The following is a 17,370-nucleotide window of genomic DNA, read 5'->3' on the forward strand; positions in this document are numbered from 1 at the left end:
AGACTACAGTATTCTTCTGGCATCTTGATGATCCTTTGTTCCAGTGAACAGCAGGAATGCCAAACCCCGAAGATTCCAGAGTAAGTGTCCAAGTTGGGCTTTGACATGCTATTGGCATGTCCTGCTTCTTCCCAACAGATGTGGTGATGGAAATCCTCTTGGAGAGCCCAGCCGCTCCCAGCAATGGGAGGAAGGCACTACAGGCCAGGCATGCATCTCCGTTGGCCTCCCTGCCCTGACCCACTGTCCCCAACAGGAATGTTAATTGGTAAAATCCAGCAGAGGAGGTGACCACATCTTAATAAAGGACATCTGCTGAGAAACCGGACAGTCAGCAGAAATATGTGGTGTTCAGATTTTAACGAACAGCGTTGCGGTAAAAAATATAAATAAATAAGTGAGTGTAATGCGGGAGGTGCCATGTGCTAGAAGGTGTCAATGCACTGCTTGACTGTGATAGTTCCTCAGTCCAGAGTGAATAAGCTGGATGTTTATGCACGACTGGTCCTTGCTAACACTGCTGTGGCTGGAGGGAAGAGCAGCACATACTTTATGCATGTTTGCCTCTCTGTCCCCCAGGCCACACACACACACACACACATACACACACAGTGGGGATTTGGGTTTGAAGGCGAGGCTGCTGCCTGGGTAAACTGTGATCCTCATCCCTGTTGGTTTCACATGGATGCCAGTAAGGTTCACAAATGTTTCGCAAACATAGCACCACCTGAGCAGCACTGGTGCAAGCGTAACAGTGAGGTGCTGCGTGGAGTGTGATCCATTTGCTCAAGGCACCAAAAAGGCTTTCAAGGACAACACAGATTACTTTCAATAATTATCAATTATATCACTCAACATTGTGAAGCTGTTCAATGGAAAATACAACAAGAAAACCTCATCTGATAGTAAGGAGTGAGCTACAACTGCCATGAGCTAATCAAATGGCGCCCCCAAGTGGCTTGATGTAGGAGGTGATTCCACATTTATTCAACATTTGATGATACGGGTGAGTGACATGCCAAAAATATGTCGCGATATGGCTGTACGATAAATGATATGCATGACATTTTGTTTCTCTGAGGTTTGTAAACAAGTTGGAACACAATTCTCCACCAAAACAAAGGTGCCACATTCAAAAGTGTCTGTGTAAAACTATTACCTTTTTATTTAATGTTACAAAAATAAACTATTTATAAAAGAGAAGGAGATAATATAAAATGGTAGTTAAAAAAGATTCTGGCATAACAGACTAACAACCAATCAGCTACTTACCAGTATGCATGTTTGACATGTATCATTCCACTGTTTTTTGTCTAAATCTTTTTTTTAATGGGACATGGAATTATCCTAAATATGACATCTGTGATATGCTCAGAAAAGCACATTCTGCTGCACAGAATCCAGTCATATCCCCCATTCTTTCCCAAGGGCGTGACGGAGTAGGTCTATTTAATATGCAGAGGAGTACTAAATATAATTTTTTTTATAACTCATATACAATTAATACAAGCACTGATATTAAAGAATATTGTGCGACCAGTGAAAAGATTAAACCACTACCAGCAAAGTGTATCACAAAAATAATACACTAATATGAATAAATCTCTGAGATTAACCTAATCAAATATGATAGTAAAGTCATGCATCATCATGTAATCTAATATTTAAAGCACTGAAAGAAAAACTGAAGGAGAACTTGAGAGTTAATAGTTGGCAATTAATATTTCATAGATACACTTATGCAAAAATGTTGTGAAAAAGCATGTCTGTCCACACATGCAATCTGTTACAAACATTACAGTGTATAAACTAAAAAACATTTGGGCAGGGGTAATATCCAGTTATAAATATTCAACTTTGTTCATAAAAAAGTTGTGCTATTAAGCTGAGCTTTAAGAAGAACTGATAAACGGGTTACTCATAGAGGACCTTATAAAACATACAAGCCTTTGACTCAAAATCATATGCAAAAAAACATAGTAAATGGTAAGGTGAAGAATGTTCACGCTGACAAAAAAGCTCAACAATATCTTAAAGTTTTCAGTCTGTTAATGTTGGGAAGAGTCCCAAAGTACCAACACACAGAAGATCAGCAGTCTGTGTCAAATGGACATATTTATGTGTTATTATATTATCATGGCATGAAGTTTGCACTGTCAAGCTGTTAGCTAGCCACTGGAGGACATCAACAGGTCTGGCTCTTTGGTGTTATCAGACGTAGTTTTATGGCCACAGTTGGCTGACATCTGAGCCAAAGGGGCTGCTCGGAGGGTGGCTGGGGAGGGCGGGGTCTCAGCCAGACCTGGTTTCTTAGGTGGGATAGGAGGTGGGTTGCCCCTCTCTGCTCTGGGGATAGTTGGGGAGCGAACTCCTGGAGAGAGGGCTCCGGGTGGGGCCATGGTGCGGTAGTCTGTGCCGAAGCCTGAGCTGTTGGAGGTGGCTGCTTTGCTGGGGCCTTGATGGGAGCTGAAGCGACTCAGGGCCTGTGTAACAGTGTTGCGGGCTGCCTGTTTGGAGGTGCTCCCCTCTGGTGGAGGGGCTGGTATAGTGTAAAGGGAAAGGTCACGTGGGGAGCAGGGAAGATGAACGCCAGACTGCGGGTCTTGCTCTGCAGTGGACTGGAACTTGTGGCGTGCCGCATGGAAACGTTGGTGGATGCCAGCCTGGTAGGCAGACTGTGGGTTTGGGGAGGAGGAGCCTGGGCTGCAGCATGATAGGCTATCAGTAATCTGATTAGCAAGCAATGGCGAGCTCCCATTGGTCAGTGCACTGTGGCCGGGACTAAAGGCAGGAAGAGAAGCTTTGTTTCCCTCCCCAATTTCTTCCTCCCGCTTCTCGCCACTCCCTCCATCTACTACAGTAGTGCAGTGGCCGTTCACCTTCACCTGGCTTGGACCTGGTGTCTCCCCAAACCCCGCCACAGCATCATCGCCCCCCAGCCTGCCTGACTCTGCCCTTCCCTCCTCCCCCATAAGCCTTGGCACCTCCTCCCTCAGCTTCTCTAGTTCTTCCTGGAGGCGGCCGCTGCGTGCCTCCTCCCTCCTGAACCGCAGCGCCAGCTGCTCGCGCTCCGTGTCGAACTCGGCAAGCAGCTCCTCCCTCTGCGCCTCCATCTGCATGCCACACCTCCTCTCTTCAACCAGCTCAGCCTGCAGGGCCTGAGTGGCAGCGCGCTCCCGTTCCAGCCGCCGGCTGAGCTCAGCAGCGCGCTGTGCCTCCTGGTGGGCACGCGAGGCTGAGCGCTTGCACTCACGCCCCAGAGCCAACAGCAGTTGCTTCTGTTGCCCACGCTCGTCTTCCAGCTGCTCATGCAGGCGCCGGTTCTCCTTCTCCATGCGCGACACTTTTGTACGCTCAAATTCCAGCTGGACACAAAGCAAGGCAGTCCTTAGCCATCTTGTCTAACTGCTGATCTGAAATGTTTCATTTAGTGTCATTTGTATGTTTATCTTATAAATAACTTTCTATAGAAAACAATGTTGATTTGATTGAATTAATTTCAGTTGGAATAAGATTCTCAATAAAACAAACTAAATGTGTAAATGACTTTCTTCCAGTATAGCATGACAGTAAACGAGCCTGTACAATGACAATTGCTCTATTGCCGCAAAGCTCTGTACCTGCTGTAGGAGGCGCTCTCGCTCCTTCTCTAAAATACAAGTGACATCATCTCCCTCAGCTGTATCCTCAGCATGCCTTCTCTTCTCTTCCTCTAAATCTGCAATAACCTGTCACCAGCAGAGAGATAAAACAATAGAAATCAGTGTCAGCCCATTAATACAAAAACCTCTCCTTGAAAGTGAATTCTCTTCTTGCCTGTCAGCCCTTCCCAATTCAGACTTCAGTGGGGAAAGGTGAAAAGTGTTACTGTGTCCATCACATTGATAAAATAGAGATGCAAAGACATCAGGAAAACTTGACATCCCTGAGTCAATATAAATAGCTTTTAAAAAAACCTTATGTATATTGGAAATTATTTCCATCCATCCATCCATCCATCCATATATCCCCACCCTTACCCTTCTGTGCCTGCTCTCGGCGGCCGCTAGCTGCTTCAACATCTTCTCCTGCATCCTCCTGCAGTGTCCCACCACCAGCCTGAGCATGGCCAAGGGATCAGAGCGCCCAGCAGCCCCACGTGCACTCTCCCATTTCTGGGGTGCACTTGCCCCAGCTCCCCTTGCCTGACCGGAGCCTTGGAGCACCTCGCCATCCCTCTGTAGGGCGAGGAATGGATCGCTGAGGTCGTACCTTCCGTAACGCTCCCATACATACGCGTCCCTCCGCTGGGCCTGGGGGGCCATCAGAGGATGAGGATGAGGACGGAAAAGAACAGCACAAAGTGCAGCACATATGGCAGTGTTTGGTAGCGTCTACCGTCAGAGAATATGACGCTCAACTTCTCAATACAAGGGATTTAGCATTTCTGGGATTATTAATGTTAGGGAAATTCTTAAGATTTTATCTAGCATCGAGAGACATATTTTTACAGAACACTTACAGATCTTGTACCAAACTGTAGCTACAACCTTGTTCGAGGATATAGATAGCATTTTAATAGTCTTATCTCTCTCACACTCTGAGCCTCTCTTTCTTCCCCTCACACACGCTTCTCTTTTTAAACAGGAAACGTGATGATGCAGAGCCCATGACCCTGCCAAGAGGAACATAAACCATCCTCTGAAACACAGAGTGTGTGGGTGTGTGTATGTGTATGTCCGCAGTCTTCTATGTTCATTTTGCTTAGACCAGGCACAAGCAGAAGCTCCACAGGGAGGCTGCACTGCGCCCTCTGTAGAATAAGGGGCCCCAACAGCATCACTGAAGCTGGCCCTCTGCTGTGACGAAGCAGCTCAAGCCAGCTGACCACAATGGCACAGCTACCCAGATGACCAAGGAGTCAACAGGCCATAAAGGGAGGCCTAAGAAGACATGCTCAGGAAAGAGGATGCCTCGGCTTTGCTTTAAGCTCTGCACATCATGCAGACAGGATTCAGGCCATAACACAAAAGTCCACCTAAGAAGCATGCCCGTGTTGGTGGGCTCACCTTCTGACCCTGTCTCAGACCAGCTATAGAAAATCAGTCTCTATTGCTGTGCTGGCCAGAGCTAACTCTGTGGCCAGATCTGGGAAACTCAAAGAAAGCGATAAATGCCTCTCATCATGAAAAAAACAAAAAACAACTTTACATGAATACTAAATGTTTTGTGGAATTTTGCCCATTGTAGAAATCATATTGCATTTATTTTTCCAGCTTTCTGATCTATACCTGAAAGGCACATGAAGACTTAAGAATGGTGATGAGCCTCCCTTCCTTAATTGATTGGCTAGTCAACCCTCCTGGCCCTATCTCTAGAGCAGATAAAGCAGGGCCTGCAGTACTGACACATACAGAGATTGTCCCTAGTATGGAAGAGAGGAAGGGGAATGAAGAGTGAGGGAGACAGCAGGCCCCATGATGCTGATCATCACAGAGGAGAGCTGAGATGGTAAGTATAAAAATGTAAATGTAAAATGTAAAGAGACATTCCTGTGAGAGCTGTTTCATATGTGTTCACGTGTTCAGCACAGTAACTGACCTGACCTTACCAAATGGTTGAGAGACCTGCAGATAAAGAAATTCCTTTTCAAAACAGCAGAAAATCATAAAGCTAAAGATGTCAGGTAAGTGGTTCTGACAGTTGTGCGAGGGGGTGGGTCCTTCATTTCAATGTGAGCCAGTCACAAACAGCAGATGGGAAATTCCGCTTTCCACTTAGATTAACAGCATGCAGTGATAACAGTTATCCACCTCACAGTGCCCTGACTTTGCAGAGTGTCTGAAAATTCCAAGGCAATTTCAAGTCCAAGGTAATTATTTTTTCACTCAAGTGAGGTGGACGAGACTGAAGCTCAATGAGATGAGGGTGCTTTAGACCACTGGCAGAGAGGCTTTAGACATTGCTCAGTAACATGGGTCTGCTCACACACACAGATGAGATATGCTTCAGACAACGTCCTGAGAAAGAATGTGGCATGACATTGTGATTTGACCAGCCTTAACTGAGCTATGGTACTCTTCAATGTAAATGAGCAAAGACTGCTCATTATATAAAGTCCCCCCTGGCCTGAAAACATCTATACAAAAGAATTCAAGGGGTGATAAGAAAATAAGGAAAACTATTTCTGAGGAGAATATGGTATTGTTGAAGACAGAAAAGACCATATGTCCCTTACACAAGTACAGGCATAATAAAATGTCTAAAAGTTTGTTTATGTTCAACCAGAGATGGTAGAGAGACAGTACAACTATTTGCTTGGCTATAATTATGTATACTGTAAAAGCTCTCCCTGTGCATTCTTTAGTGAAAGCTCTCTAACTTTATACAGAAGGAAAACTAACTCCACTGCAGGTCCGTGCATTAGGCCTTTAAGCTATAGCAACAAATCAGAGTTTGCTGTGCCTTGTCTGAATGAAAACGCACATCTTCATCTCACATCCTTTCACAAAGAAAACACCATGGCATCTGAAAGACCTTGCTGAAGTTCTGCAGTTGTACACCACATCACACCTGCCTTGCATCCTATGAAAATCTTTTTTTGCTTTTGTTGGAAAGTCAGATACAAATTAAACAAATAAAATTCAGTTTCCAAGTTTAAAGTCAACATAATTTTTAGCCTAGGTAATAGAATACAGACCTAAGATGAATAAAATGTTGCACTTCCTGTTGAAACCATTCTTCCCCTGTTTGAAAGGGAGCTATCATATGTTTGTGTGGCTCAGCGTCTCTGGACATGCCCTGCTGACTGACGTCTCTTATCAGTCATTCCTTTGTGATACTGTGCTCGACAAGCTCAACAATGGTTCAAGACTCTGATACAAAATCAGGAGCAGAGGCTTTCACCAAATCAAATCAAGTTAGCATTCAGTAACTTGTCTGGCGGAGATTAACCTTCTAAATGATTCATAACTGGTTGCTGTGTTTTTCCATGACACATCCAAAAACAAAATGTTTTTGTGTTAATTAAGGACTGATCTCAAAATTTTGTGACTAATTTTAAAGGGCTAAGAACTAGATAACTGATAATATTGGCCTATTAAACTGACTACAACAGTTTTTGTTCAACAGTGCTCTACTGACTCATATGATTAAGTTGTCAGGTGTCAAATACAATTACTGTGGTTCTCAATAGAAGCAATACATATATAATTTACAGAAATATTTTAATATTTTATGCAGAGACATTTTCATTAGTGCAGATAAATCTGTGGAACCTTAATAGTTGATTTTATTGTTATATCAGATGTTATATCAGTTGGGCCATGGTAATAAATGGTGCCTTTAAAGGGAATCAGTCAGTACGTGACTTTGAAATGGTGAGCTGGTTTTAAGCAAACACTAGTAAATGGTGAATTACTCAGATAGCCTCACTGGATGAGGCTGCCTCGGGGATGCCAGCACGGACCACACAGGGTGTGACTCGAACCATGACAGACGATGGCACACAGGATCTTTTTATTTGTCATTTATCATAAAGAAACTATGATATGGTCACATTGTAGCCTTTTGCCAAGAGAGCGTGACAACGACAAGGTTACCCCAATAAAGACCATGATCAACACAGTCTGTATTAACCATCAGCTATAAAGGAAGGGCCATAAGACCTGTCTCATCTGTTGAAGGCATCAGTGTTCGGGGCTGTATTTATAAATAAGACAAAAATGGAGAGATAGACATACTAAGCACTGACACGAGTGAAGTATTCCGGGCTCCAACCAGATGGGAGTGTTATACATGTTGCCTAGCAATCTCTGATAGCTTTGTAAATTCAACACTTTAAACTCTGACAGGAACTGAGTAATACAGCTACTCAACATTTAGTTAAATGTTGTGAAGTAAAATGCAGTACAAATCTTGCCATTTCTCCTTATGGAACAGAGGTGTTAGGAGATGTGGCACTGCTGTCATGGAAGAAACAATGTACTTCTCGTTTTTCCTTTGGTCACTGGTTGCTATAAGAGCTAAACATAAGGGTCAACAATACCAGAAAAAGACTGTTACTTCCACTTCCTTTTTTCACTTCCAGACAAGACATAAGGATTACTTCCACAGTCACACACAGGCCCAGACTTTTTGAGATCTGTGTTTCCTGTAGTTTTAAGGTACTGATTTGCAGAAGAATAATGTGTGTGTAATTAGTAGTTACTGGAGTATTATCAAACATGTCCGTGAACAAAGAAACACACAGACAAAAGTGTGATGATAAACCCACAATCCCTCTTCGCTGAAAGAGATACCTAAAGTCTCGAGTGCAAAAGTCTGTTCTGTGATCTGGTGGCTTCATATGCTGTTTTTCAGTTGTAAGTAAGCTTCTTTGTACTTGTGTGAGGGAGATGACAGAATGGACTTCAGTTTTCCCAACCAATGTATGGCAATGTCATGCCAGCATGCTGGAACATGTCCCCTCAAAGGCAACAGAAAACCAGTGAGGACATCGCAGCCAAGTTACCACGGACTCCATTAGTCAACTTGTCTGAAGATATAAAAAAGTAGCCTTTCTGACTGGTTATTTGATTAACAGGCCTCACAAGGCCAAGGAGCTGACAGGCAGGCATGCATGTACATAAATATACTGCTCACAGCAGTCTGCACCCACAGCTGAGGGAGAGCCTTCTGAGGAATTCATTTCTTTTATCCTTCCATCTTAGGTTCTTGTCACCATGCAGTCCACACACACACAAATACTAACAAATCTTCTCAAACACAAATGCCATTTATTGCTCCCCATATTCTCAGCACTCCTAAGCTTTTGCAAATGCCCAAGAAAGAACACCAAGCCAGGGAGGAAAATTCAGAAGTTCATCTGGAGTGCCATCTGATGACGTGTCTGAACACAAGTAGAGACATGCCGACATGAACTGGCAGCTACCTAGCCAGGCATGTTTACATGAAGCTTTTAAGAGAACAAAACTCCCCATTCTGGTGGCCTCCGTTGGAGGAAATAGCTGTCAGCGGAAAAGCTTCAGTACGGACTCAAAGTTCATTTGCCGAAGTCATTAGTCTCTCGCCAAGTTGTCCCTAAAGTCTGCCCCTCGCAACTGAACAAACTAACACCCCTGCCCCTGCCCCTGTGTGAGTCCACATCAGCGTGGAACTCAAGTGTTTTGTGCCTGGCTACTGAGTGCACATCTGATTCTGGCTGCTGGAACTGAACTGGGCTTTGGAAGCTGGTTTCCGTAAGGAGTGCAGCTTTGGGCCAACAGCTTAGCTGGAATGTACTATACTTCTTGGAGCGGGGGGATGACACATGGGAAAATAAGCTAAAGTCTAATTAATGACTAATGAGTGTTTTACAGTAATAAAAAAAGGAGAGCCATTAGATCTAGAATGCGGTAAGCAGATCAGCATTTCAAAAATGCTATGGGCAATTAGCATTAGGATACAATATTTAACTGTAGAATACAGTATCTAACGATTGTGCCATTTAGCCTTTATGTTTTACATTATATTCATTAGTCTTTAACATTCTTGCTGATGTGAGACAATTAAGTTAATAAGTTAGTTTGTTCTTGCCAGAGTGTTCTATCAAAAGAGGTACTATCATCATTTCATCCAACAGACACAGCTTTAAAAAAATCTTATGAAATGAATGAAAAGATGAGATGAAGGCAGAATGCATGGGTAAGTCCCTTCCAGATGAAGAGTGAAGAATTAAAACACAACAACTTTTCTTCTGCAGTACTCGAGGTTACAGATGTTGTGGCAAGCCACATGGCCATCCACGTGACAAGCCATGAGCCAGTAATGCAGATGTGATGAGAGAATTGCAGTGCCAGGTCTATGTTTACTGAAGATTTGAACAAAGTTTTAAGCAGACCAAATATGCTACAGCTGGATTGTGCTATGAATAAATACATAGTTGTGCTGCAGAGCTGAGGTTTAAAACCCAACCAGGATGTCAGCATTAACATACGAAAGCATGCAGTTAACAGATGTGCCAGATACACATCTGGATTTCATTGAGTGGTACTGCGGTATCTCTTCAGGCCATCCTGCATGCCATATTGTGCTCTAAATATGTCCGGTAACTATCAACTTAATGTCACTGAGAATCTGCTCATACAGTCTGAAAATCAAACTAGGTGAAATTCTAGCTCCAATCGCTTTACCGTATGGTGATGTAACTTCATCAACTACTATAATACTATAGTGTATTATAAACACTAAAAGTCTCTACTTCTTTTTCAAAATTTGAGGCTAGGTTTCAGTCCAGACAGTTCAGTTGGAACTACAAACCAAAAGTCTGGAGGCAATGCTAACTAGTATGTTTATTAACAAACAAACAAAAGGTATAACTGACTCTTCATTTGTTTTTGCTTAATATATATGCTGACTGGCCATAACATAAAAACCTCCTGGCTAATATCATGTAGGTCCCCCTCATGCCACCAAAACAGCTCTGACCCACCAAAGCACAAACCACTCTGTGGTGTCTGCCACCAAGACATCAGCAGCAGAGCCTTTAAGTCCTGTAAATTGTGAGGTGGGGCCTGCATTCCTTGTACTAGATTTTCCAGCACATCTCATATACTTGATCGGATTGAGATCTGGGGAATTTGGAGGCCAAGACAATACTTTGAGCTCTTTGTAAAGTTCCTTAAACCTGAACAGTTTTTGCAGTGTGGCATGGCCCAGTACATTGCTAAAAGAGCTCACTGTTAGGGCACACTATTGCCATGACACAGTGTACTTGGTCTGCAACAATGTTTAGGTAGGTGGTATGGGTTTAAGCAGGTGACCCTTGTCAAATTTGGCCCTTGTCAAAGTGGCTCAGATCTTTTTTGCTTGCCCATTTTACCTACTTCCAACACATAAACCAACTGTTTATTTGCTGCCTAAATATCCCACCCCTTTACCTCATCTGATTGGCTTTTCTCACTAAGTGCTTAAGTTCATCCCATAAGAGCTTAATCAATAAGAGTCATTTTCTATAGTATATGTATCTAAATTGTTCTGATGTTTTAAGTATGTTTTATCCTATTACATATTAAACCTCTGTCTACTTATTCACATTCGGGAAAATCTGTGCTCATATACCTTTATACTGTAATGTACACTATATTAGGATAAGAATTATCTTACATTATCTTATATTTATCATCAGTGTTGAAGCTCTGGTCAGGTGTCACTGCACTCAGAAGACCACTTTCTGCAGCAACAGGCTTCAAATACCAGCGATCCACCCTCTGAAGCATATGACAAGTGTTCTCTAAGGACTTAGCAAATCATGAGGTGGCCGTGGTGCTGTTTTAGATACTCCTGACTGTGGTCTGAAAATGGAAATTACCCACCATGAATATGTGACACCCCATCCCCAGCTTGCCCACAGCAGTGCAGGGTCATGAAAGGCCATGGAGCATCTGGACCTGGAGGATGTGGAAATTCACCCTAAGGGCCTGAATGATGAGATCTCAGAACTTACCCTGAGGGCCTAGAAGACAAGGTCTCAAAACTCACCCTATGGGTCTGGATGACAAGGTCTCAGAACTCACCCTGAGGGCCTGGATGACAAGATCTCGAGCCTCCAGCTCTCCTTCCAGCACACTGAAGAGCATCAGCAAATCCTGCTTACTAAGGGTGTCCACATTCAGCCTGGACTCCTGGGAACATGGCACACAAAACAAGGGCTAATAAGCCATATATGTTAACTTTGAGAGCGCAAGAGTGGTACTGTGACACCAGGGGAGGTAGGAATAGTGGGCTGGTATCTGACTTCTCACAGCCCTTTGAGCTGGTGAAATATAGTTAAATCTGCAGATTTGATCTGTTTACTTGTTTTCCATCTTACAAGAGTTAATATGTTTAAAACTTGTGTACCTAAGAAACTGCATGTACATTGGAAATATCTAGGGACCTAGAATCATGACAATAAAGGTTGTATTTTAAAACAGCCACAGGGTACAGTCTGGGGTTATGAGATTGAGAAGCTCTCTGGACTTATCAGACTGTTCACTGAATCATTAAGCGGCAAATTACATTCAGCAAATTTCCCGACCATCAACATTGTTTAAAACTTCATTTTGGACACTGAAACACTAATGCTTTCAAGCTTTGTAAATGTACATTTTTGTACATTTTGTAAAAGTTTTTCTTTGAAGTTTAACAAATACTTTAATACAGTTTAAACATCAAGAACAATTCATTAAGCGGTGAAGGGATGTTAGGGGTCTAAGTCAACAGCAGAATTCTTGCGTGTTTAAACAGTTGCTAATCAAGTTCTCCGGTTTAATTAGAGGACAGCACAGTTCATATTTTAAGAACATATTTAGAGTGGTATCACCTGTGCATTTCTTACATATTGATCACGTTTACATTAAAGCTATTAACTAACGTTAGTTAGCTAGTTAGCCAGTTTATATTCGGCTGGTTAACCAGGTCTAGCTAAACGTGGGAAAGTCAGTGATCGGCAGTTTCAAAAATGTCAGTGTATCAGATCATATAGTCTTTAAAAAAATTCATTTGTAGTGTAGTTAAATTACACACAATTAGCAAACGTTAGCCTGCGCATTTTGTTATATTCTCATTGCTTGCTACATTATTGAATAAACTGTCAAATGAAAACAGTGACTGTTAATTTAAACAGTGAGTGAAGTGTTGGTGGGTTAGTAGATTTCACAGTTCATGAATATGCCATATAAAGTATCTTATCATTCACTACAGTCAATGCCAATTTTACATCTGTACAATGAATCATATATTAACAGAAAACTTTTTTTTTTTTTTTTTCCCCAGTTCATAGAGCTCATAAGTTTCTGATGAGAATGCTTTGAGGTTTATGAATTATGTAAGGATACAATAATGTCAGGTCTCACAAATCACAATCACAGTTCACAGTATAACTGTGCAAGATAAAGTATTTATCTTCAATTATTAATTGTGCAACTATAATTGTATCACAATAATTTTATTACTACTATTAATCAAAATAATTGCAATTATTCTTCTTATTATTATGCCAAACATGCAAGTGACTGCATTCAGATGTGTTGGATACTTAAATGCTTTTCAAAGCATTCTTAATGGGTTAGCAAAACTTCAGTTAAAGTGTTGAAGCAATGCCAGCCATCACATCAACACAATTACTCTTAAATGTACAAGACTTCTGAAGTTTCAGAGTTTCAAAATATGCTCCTGACTTAAGACCATTCAAACATGTAAGGCCAATTCTTACCAGAAGTATCTCTAGGCAGGGCTAAAATTAGGGAAGGCACATGGGAACAATTAGGTCAGGCAGAGGAGTGACCATAAGTAGTTTTGTTTGAAAAACATTCTTTGTGCATATATTCCAATGTTTGGCTAGTAAAGGAACTGTGTGTTATAGGCCAGCTTGGCACCAAGACTTCAGAAACGCAAAAGTGTCACACAAAAAGAGATGAGGGAAATCTGATGCTTATTGTGTAACTAGGAATCCCCCCTTATTTTATGTAAGAACACTGCAGTTTTTCAGCTCAGCTGTTAGTGAGAATTCCTCTGTTAGAAAGTCAGCAAAACTCAGGAATGCCATGGCCTGTTTTTTTCTATTTTGGTGGGATTTCTTCAGAGAGAGTGTTTTTGTTTAAAAGCAAAGTATATCTGAGATCTGGTGTGACCTTTGTGAAGGTCTTGTAGCTATTAGTTATAAATATATAAATACACACACACCCTCTAAAACATCTGGACAGTGCATCTCCTTCTCAGTCAATAGGTCCATGAGAAAGGCAAACCATCAGTGACGGGGGGCAAGTATTTTCCATTTTATCCTCCACTTTCAAAGCCACTTTCCAGACCATCAAAGATGCAAGGTTTCATGTGTTGTCTCAGTGATTCTGCCTGTCAAAGGCTAAAAAGGAGTGGGCTTCAGTAGGCTCTAAACAGACTGTAGAAGTGACTGCAGGTTTAATTACATATGGGAGGTCACATACTTCAGAGTCTCAGTGAGCATGTATGCAGATGAAAAGAAAAATTAACTGAATTTCTCTAATCACACCACTCACCACTCACCACTGAGCTTGTGCTCAAAGAACTTTATACCTGATATTTCTATGGTCTGCCAGTACACTGCTTTTTTGTTTATCTGCAAGATTATGTTTGGATTTGTATAGTCAGGCAAAGTTTCCACATCATGAAGTCATGGGGACCATGTTACATAATACAGTCTGAAACTACAGGGATACAGTACTAGAACAGGAATTCAGGAAGCACAAAAGTACAGCTCCTCCCTCCCCATCAGACAACTATAGCCCCTCCCTCTTCATCAGACAACTATAGCCCCTCCCACCTCATCATACTGAACATTTCCCCTTCCTCCCAAACTGCTAATCTCATTACAAGGGGTGAAAAATATTATTGCTATAAATATATGTAATTTTGATATAACCTGCAATATATTAAAACATATTGCTGAATACTTATTGGTATGCATTATTTTGTTTGTTGGAACATGTAAATGATTCATCAAAATATGCGTAAATCACTCACCTAGAATGTATGAAATGGGATGGGATGCTGATAATACACAATTAAAAATGCTTATATATCAGAGGACTCATTTGTATATTGCATATTGCCTTCTGTAAAAATTTGTTCTCCAGTCCAATACTGCCATAACTATTAAAAAATAATAGGCCTATACTGTTTAGCCCTATTTTATCTGTTGTAACATTCTTTGCATTAACAGTTACAGCAAGCATTACTGTTATGCTGTATTATTTAATGAGCTTGCACCAACTTGTCAACATTTTTCATACAAGCTACATACTCTAGTTTCTATTTTTTGTGGTTATTTTGTGGTTATTTGCTAACCAGCAGAACTGTGACTTTAGTGATTTAAGTGGCTGGCATCGTGTTTTTTGACCACACAAAAGGAAGTCATTAAAAACACTCCCCTCCCCCACAACAGCAAATATTTTTTCTTCTCCAGACATCTAGATAGGCATCTTTATAGACACTTCATGCCTCTCTGTAGATCACTTACAGGGCAAAAGGGAAGATTTGCAGTATGAGTAGGCTTGTATGAATAATACATATAGTAAATAAACCAAGCCAATTGTAAAAATGTCAAATATAAAATTAATTCTCCTCTGAATAAGTTACCTGGAAGTTTGTTCAAAATTAAAAGGTACATTGCTATTTTGTTATATAAATAAAAATATATTTTCATTTTAAGTATGGCTTTTATTAACAGGTAGATGTGAATTGTTATATTATAGGCTATTGCAAAGTATTTTTAAGGATAATGATGATAACACTACAGCACACAGGTCACTGATCCATTATAACCGAAAATTAGATCTCCCCTTAGAGGAGTGTTGTCTGTAGCTCCTGTTTAGTTCCAAAACCTGAGGTCAAACGTTGCTCCTGTGTCAGGTTCTAAATACTCTATTTCCAAACATTTCCTCGTTGAGTGTTGTTAAGTGTAGGCCTACATCATTTTCGGTAAACTAGATCAAGGAGATGTTGAAATCCAAATATTCCCACAGTTCGGTGTCCACCCCTACAATTCGCCTGAGGCTTAGGTGATTTTCATTTATGTTGGTTTAAAGACCATCTTGTAACGCTCCTTATATGGTTGAGTAATATGGCATTTCCTCTTTCGCCGTACTCTATTCAGGAGTGCTATAGCGTTAAAACATGTCCAACCGCTTAATCGGTGAATCGACATTCCTTCAGGCTCCGCAACACACCGCCATCCTTGAACCCAAGATCGCCAAAATATGTCAGCGAGTAGCCTAATGTAGTCCTGGGTTGGGAGCAGGCTTCTCCGTACGATGTGAACCGGCTGTTGATATGTCTACATACTAAGAACTTTAATAATGATTTCATTAATTCTTATTTAATTATTTAGTAATAATCCTTTCCCTACTGAAGTAACAGCAGTTCCACGATCTTAACGTTATCATTCCATAGTCCAGGAGAGGCTTGCTTTGGGAAAAATAACTCGGAAAAGTGGGTTTATTTTACAGCAATAAGGCAAGAACTCTTCCAAAAAAAATGCACAGTAATATCAAAGCTATATCAAGGCCAGTAATATTATAAAACTGTCATATCATAAAAAGTAAAAAGCCTATTACATCTTTGAGCGTATATTTGAAACAGTAACCATGGAGTCATATCATGAGCTGAATTCGGTATAGCCTGGACTACTACCCAGAGTAACAAAGGTTCCAGCACTATACCAAGAGTGAACTGGCACTTTGCTTTTAGACAAAGCTAGATACATCATTTGCGATGCTCAGGGTATTTAAATCTCGCGAAATGCAGGACAATATTGTCTAAATCTTAACCAAGATGGTACAGTAGCTAGCAAATTGTATTCTATTGATTTCCTGACAGTTAGAAAAGCCCTGCTAAAGGGCTGCACACTAGCCTATGTTGTATTAGCTGGGTAAAACTCTGCAGACTTTTGTAACTTACTTGCTCAGGCTGCATCACATGCGTATAAAATAGTTCCTGGCAAGCTATGCATTTTAAGTAGACTAACAGAGGAGGGAGGAATTCTTACTGTTGTCGGTGCCATTCCAGTTTTGTTCAGTTCCTACACCGGTCATCAAATTTTGATTTAGAGGGGGCTACATACTGCATTTCGAGAAGTAGAGGGAATGCGAATGAGTTAACAATTATTGACATCTAAGCTAGCCTATGGGCAAAAACTATTTCAAACCGTGGACCTATAGGAATGCTATCTGGGTAGCAGGAGGCAGAGACTAAGCGAGAAGTTCACTGTTTTGTCTTTCTTTGTGCAGCAAGCCACTTAATATTTCTTAATAAAAATAGATGTCTGTGATCGTGTGGATGGGAGAAGATAGGCTACCTATTTAAAAAATAAATAAAATAATGAATGTATTGTCAAGACGTTTTGTCCCTGTACATGCCAAAAAAGGCTGTTTTGTGTTCTTAAGATTCTATTAAATCGACGACTCTTTAATTTTAACTTGGCACATATAGACTATTGTTTTGTACACACACACACACACACACACACACACACACAAACACACACACACACACACACACACACACACACACACATATATATATAATGTAATCCCTATGAAAGAAAGTAAATAAAATGATTTTAGCGTGTTCTAAGCATTGAATAACTTGTGCGCCATCAAGTGGTCATTAATGCTATAAACAATAGATGATTTCTGGTATATGCTATATAGAATTTGACTGGAGTGACTGATGGGACAAAAGGCAATTATAGTGTAGCTACACTTACTGGTCGCTTTATTAGATTCCTTATAGGTGCATGCTATAGGTCAAGAGTTAAAGACTGTAGGTTCTTGGTTGCAGTGTCATTTGTCAGCTACCCTTTTCTGCTGTGGTTTTTGTTTTTTTGTTTTTCTG

The 17,370-nt window shown here is 41.1% G+C and overlaps 1 protein-coding gene across 1 annotated transcript; it reads right to left on the minus strand.

Annotated features, from left to right (window-relative positions):
* Positions 1-1,141: 1,141 nt before the first annotated feature.
* Positions 1,142-16,620, minus strand: cttnbp2nla (CTTNBP2 N-terminal like a). Its single transcript, XM_027019186.2, has 5 exons — positions 16,523-16,620; positions 11,535-11,642; positions 4,020-4,292; positions 3,621-3,728; positions 1,142-3,365 (listed from the first exon to the last, which is right to left on the minus strand). Exons 1-5 carry the CDS (start codon positions 16,535-16,537, stop codon positions 2,169-2,171), a joined length of 1,701 nt encoding a protein of 566 aa, XP_026874987.2. The 5' UTR covers positions 16,538-16,620; the 3' UTR covers positions 1,142-2,168.
* Between the last annotated feature and the right edge of the window lie 750 nt (positions 16,621-17,370).

The sequence above is a fragment of the Electrophorus electricus genome, chromosome 3 (genome assembly GCF_013358815.1).
Source record: "Electrophorus electricus isolate fEleEle1 chromosome 3, fEleEle1.pri, whole genome shotgun sequence".
NCBI lineage: Eukaryota > Metazoa > Chordata > Actinopteri > Gymnotiformes > Gymnotidae > Electrophorus > Electrophorus electricus.

Bases quoted from the DNA above. Each gene is read 5' to 3' on its own strand.
- cttnbp2nla (XM_027019186.2), bottom strand. The intron at 3,729-4,019 runs GTAAGGGTGGGG...TGCTGGTGACAG, and splicing joins CCGAGAGCAGGCACAGAAGG to GTTATTGCAGATTTAGAGGA. The intron at 3,366-3,620 runs GTACAGAGCTTT...CTTTGTGTCCAG, and splicing joins GAGAGCGCCTCCTACAGCAG to CTGGAATTTGAGCGTACAAA.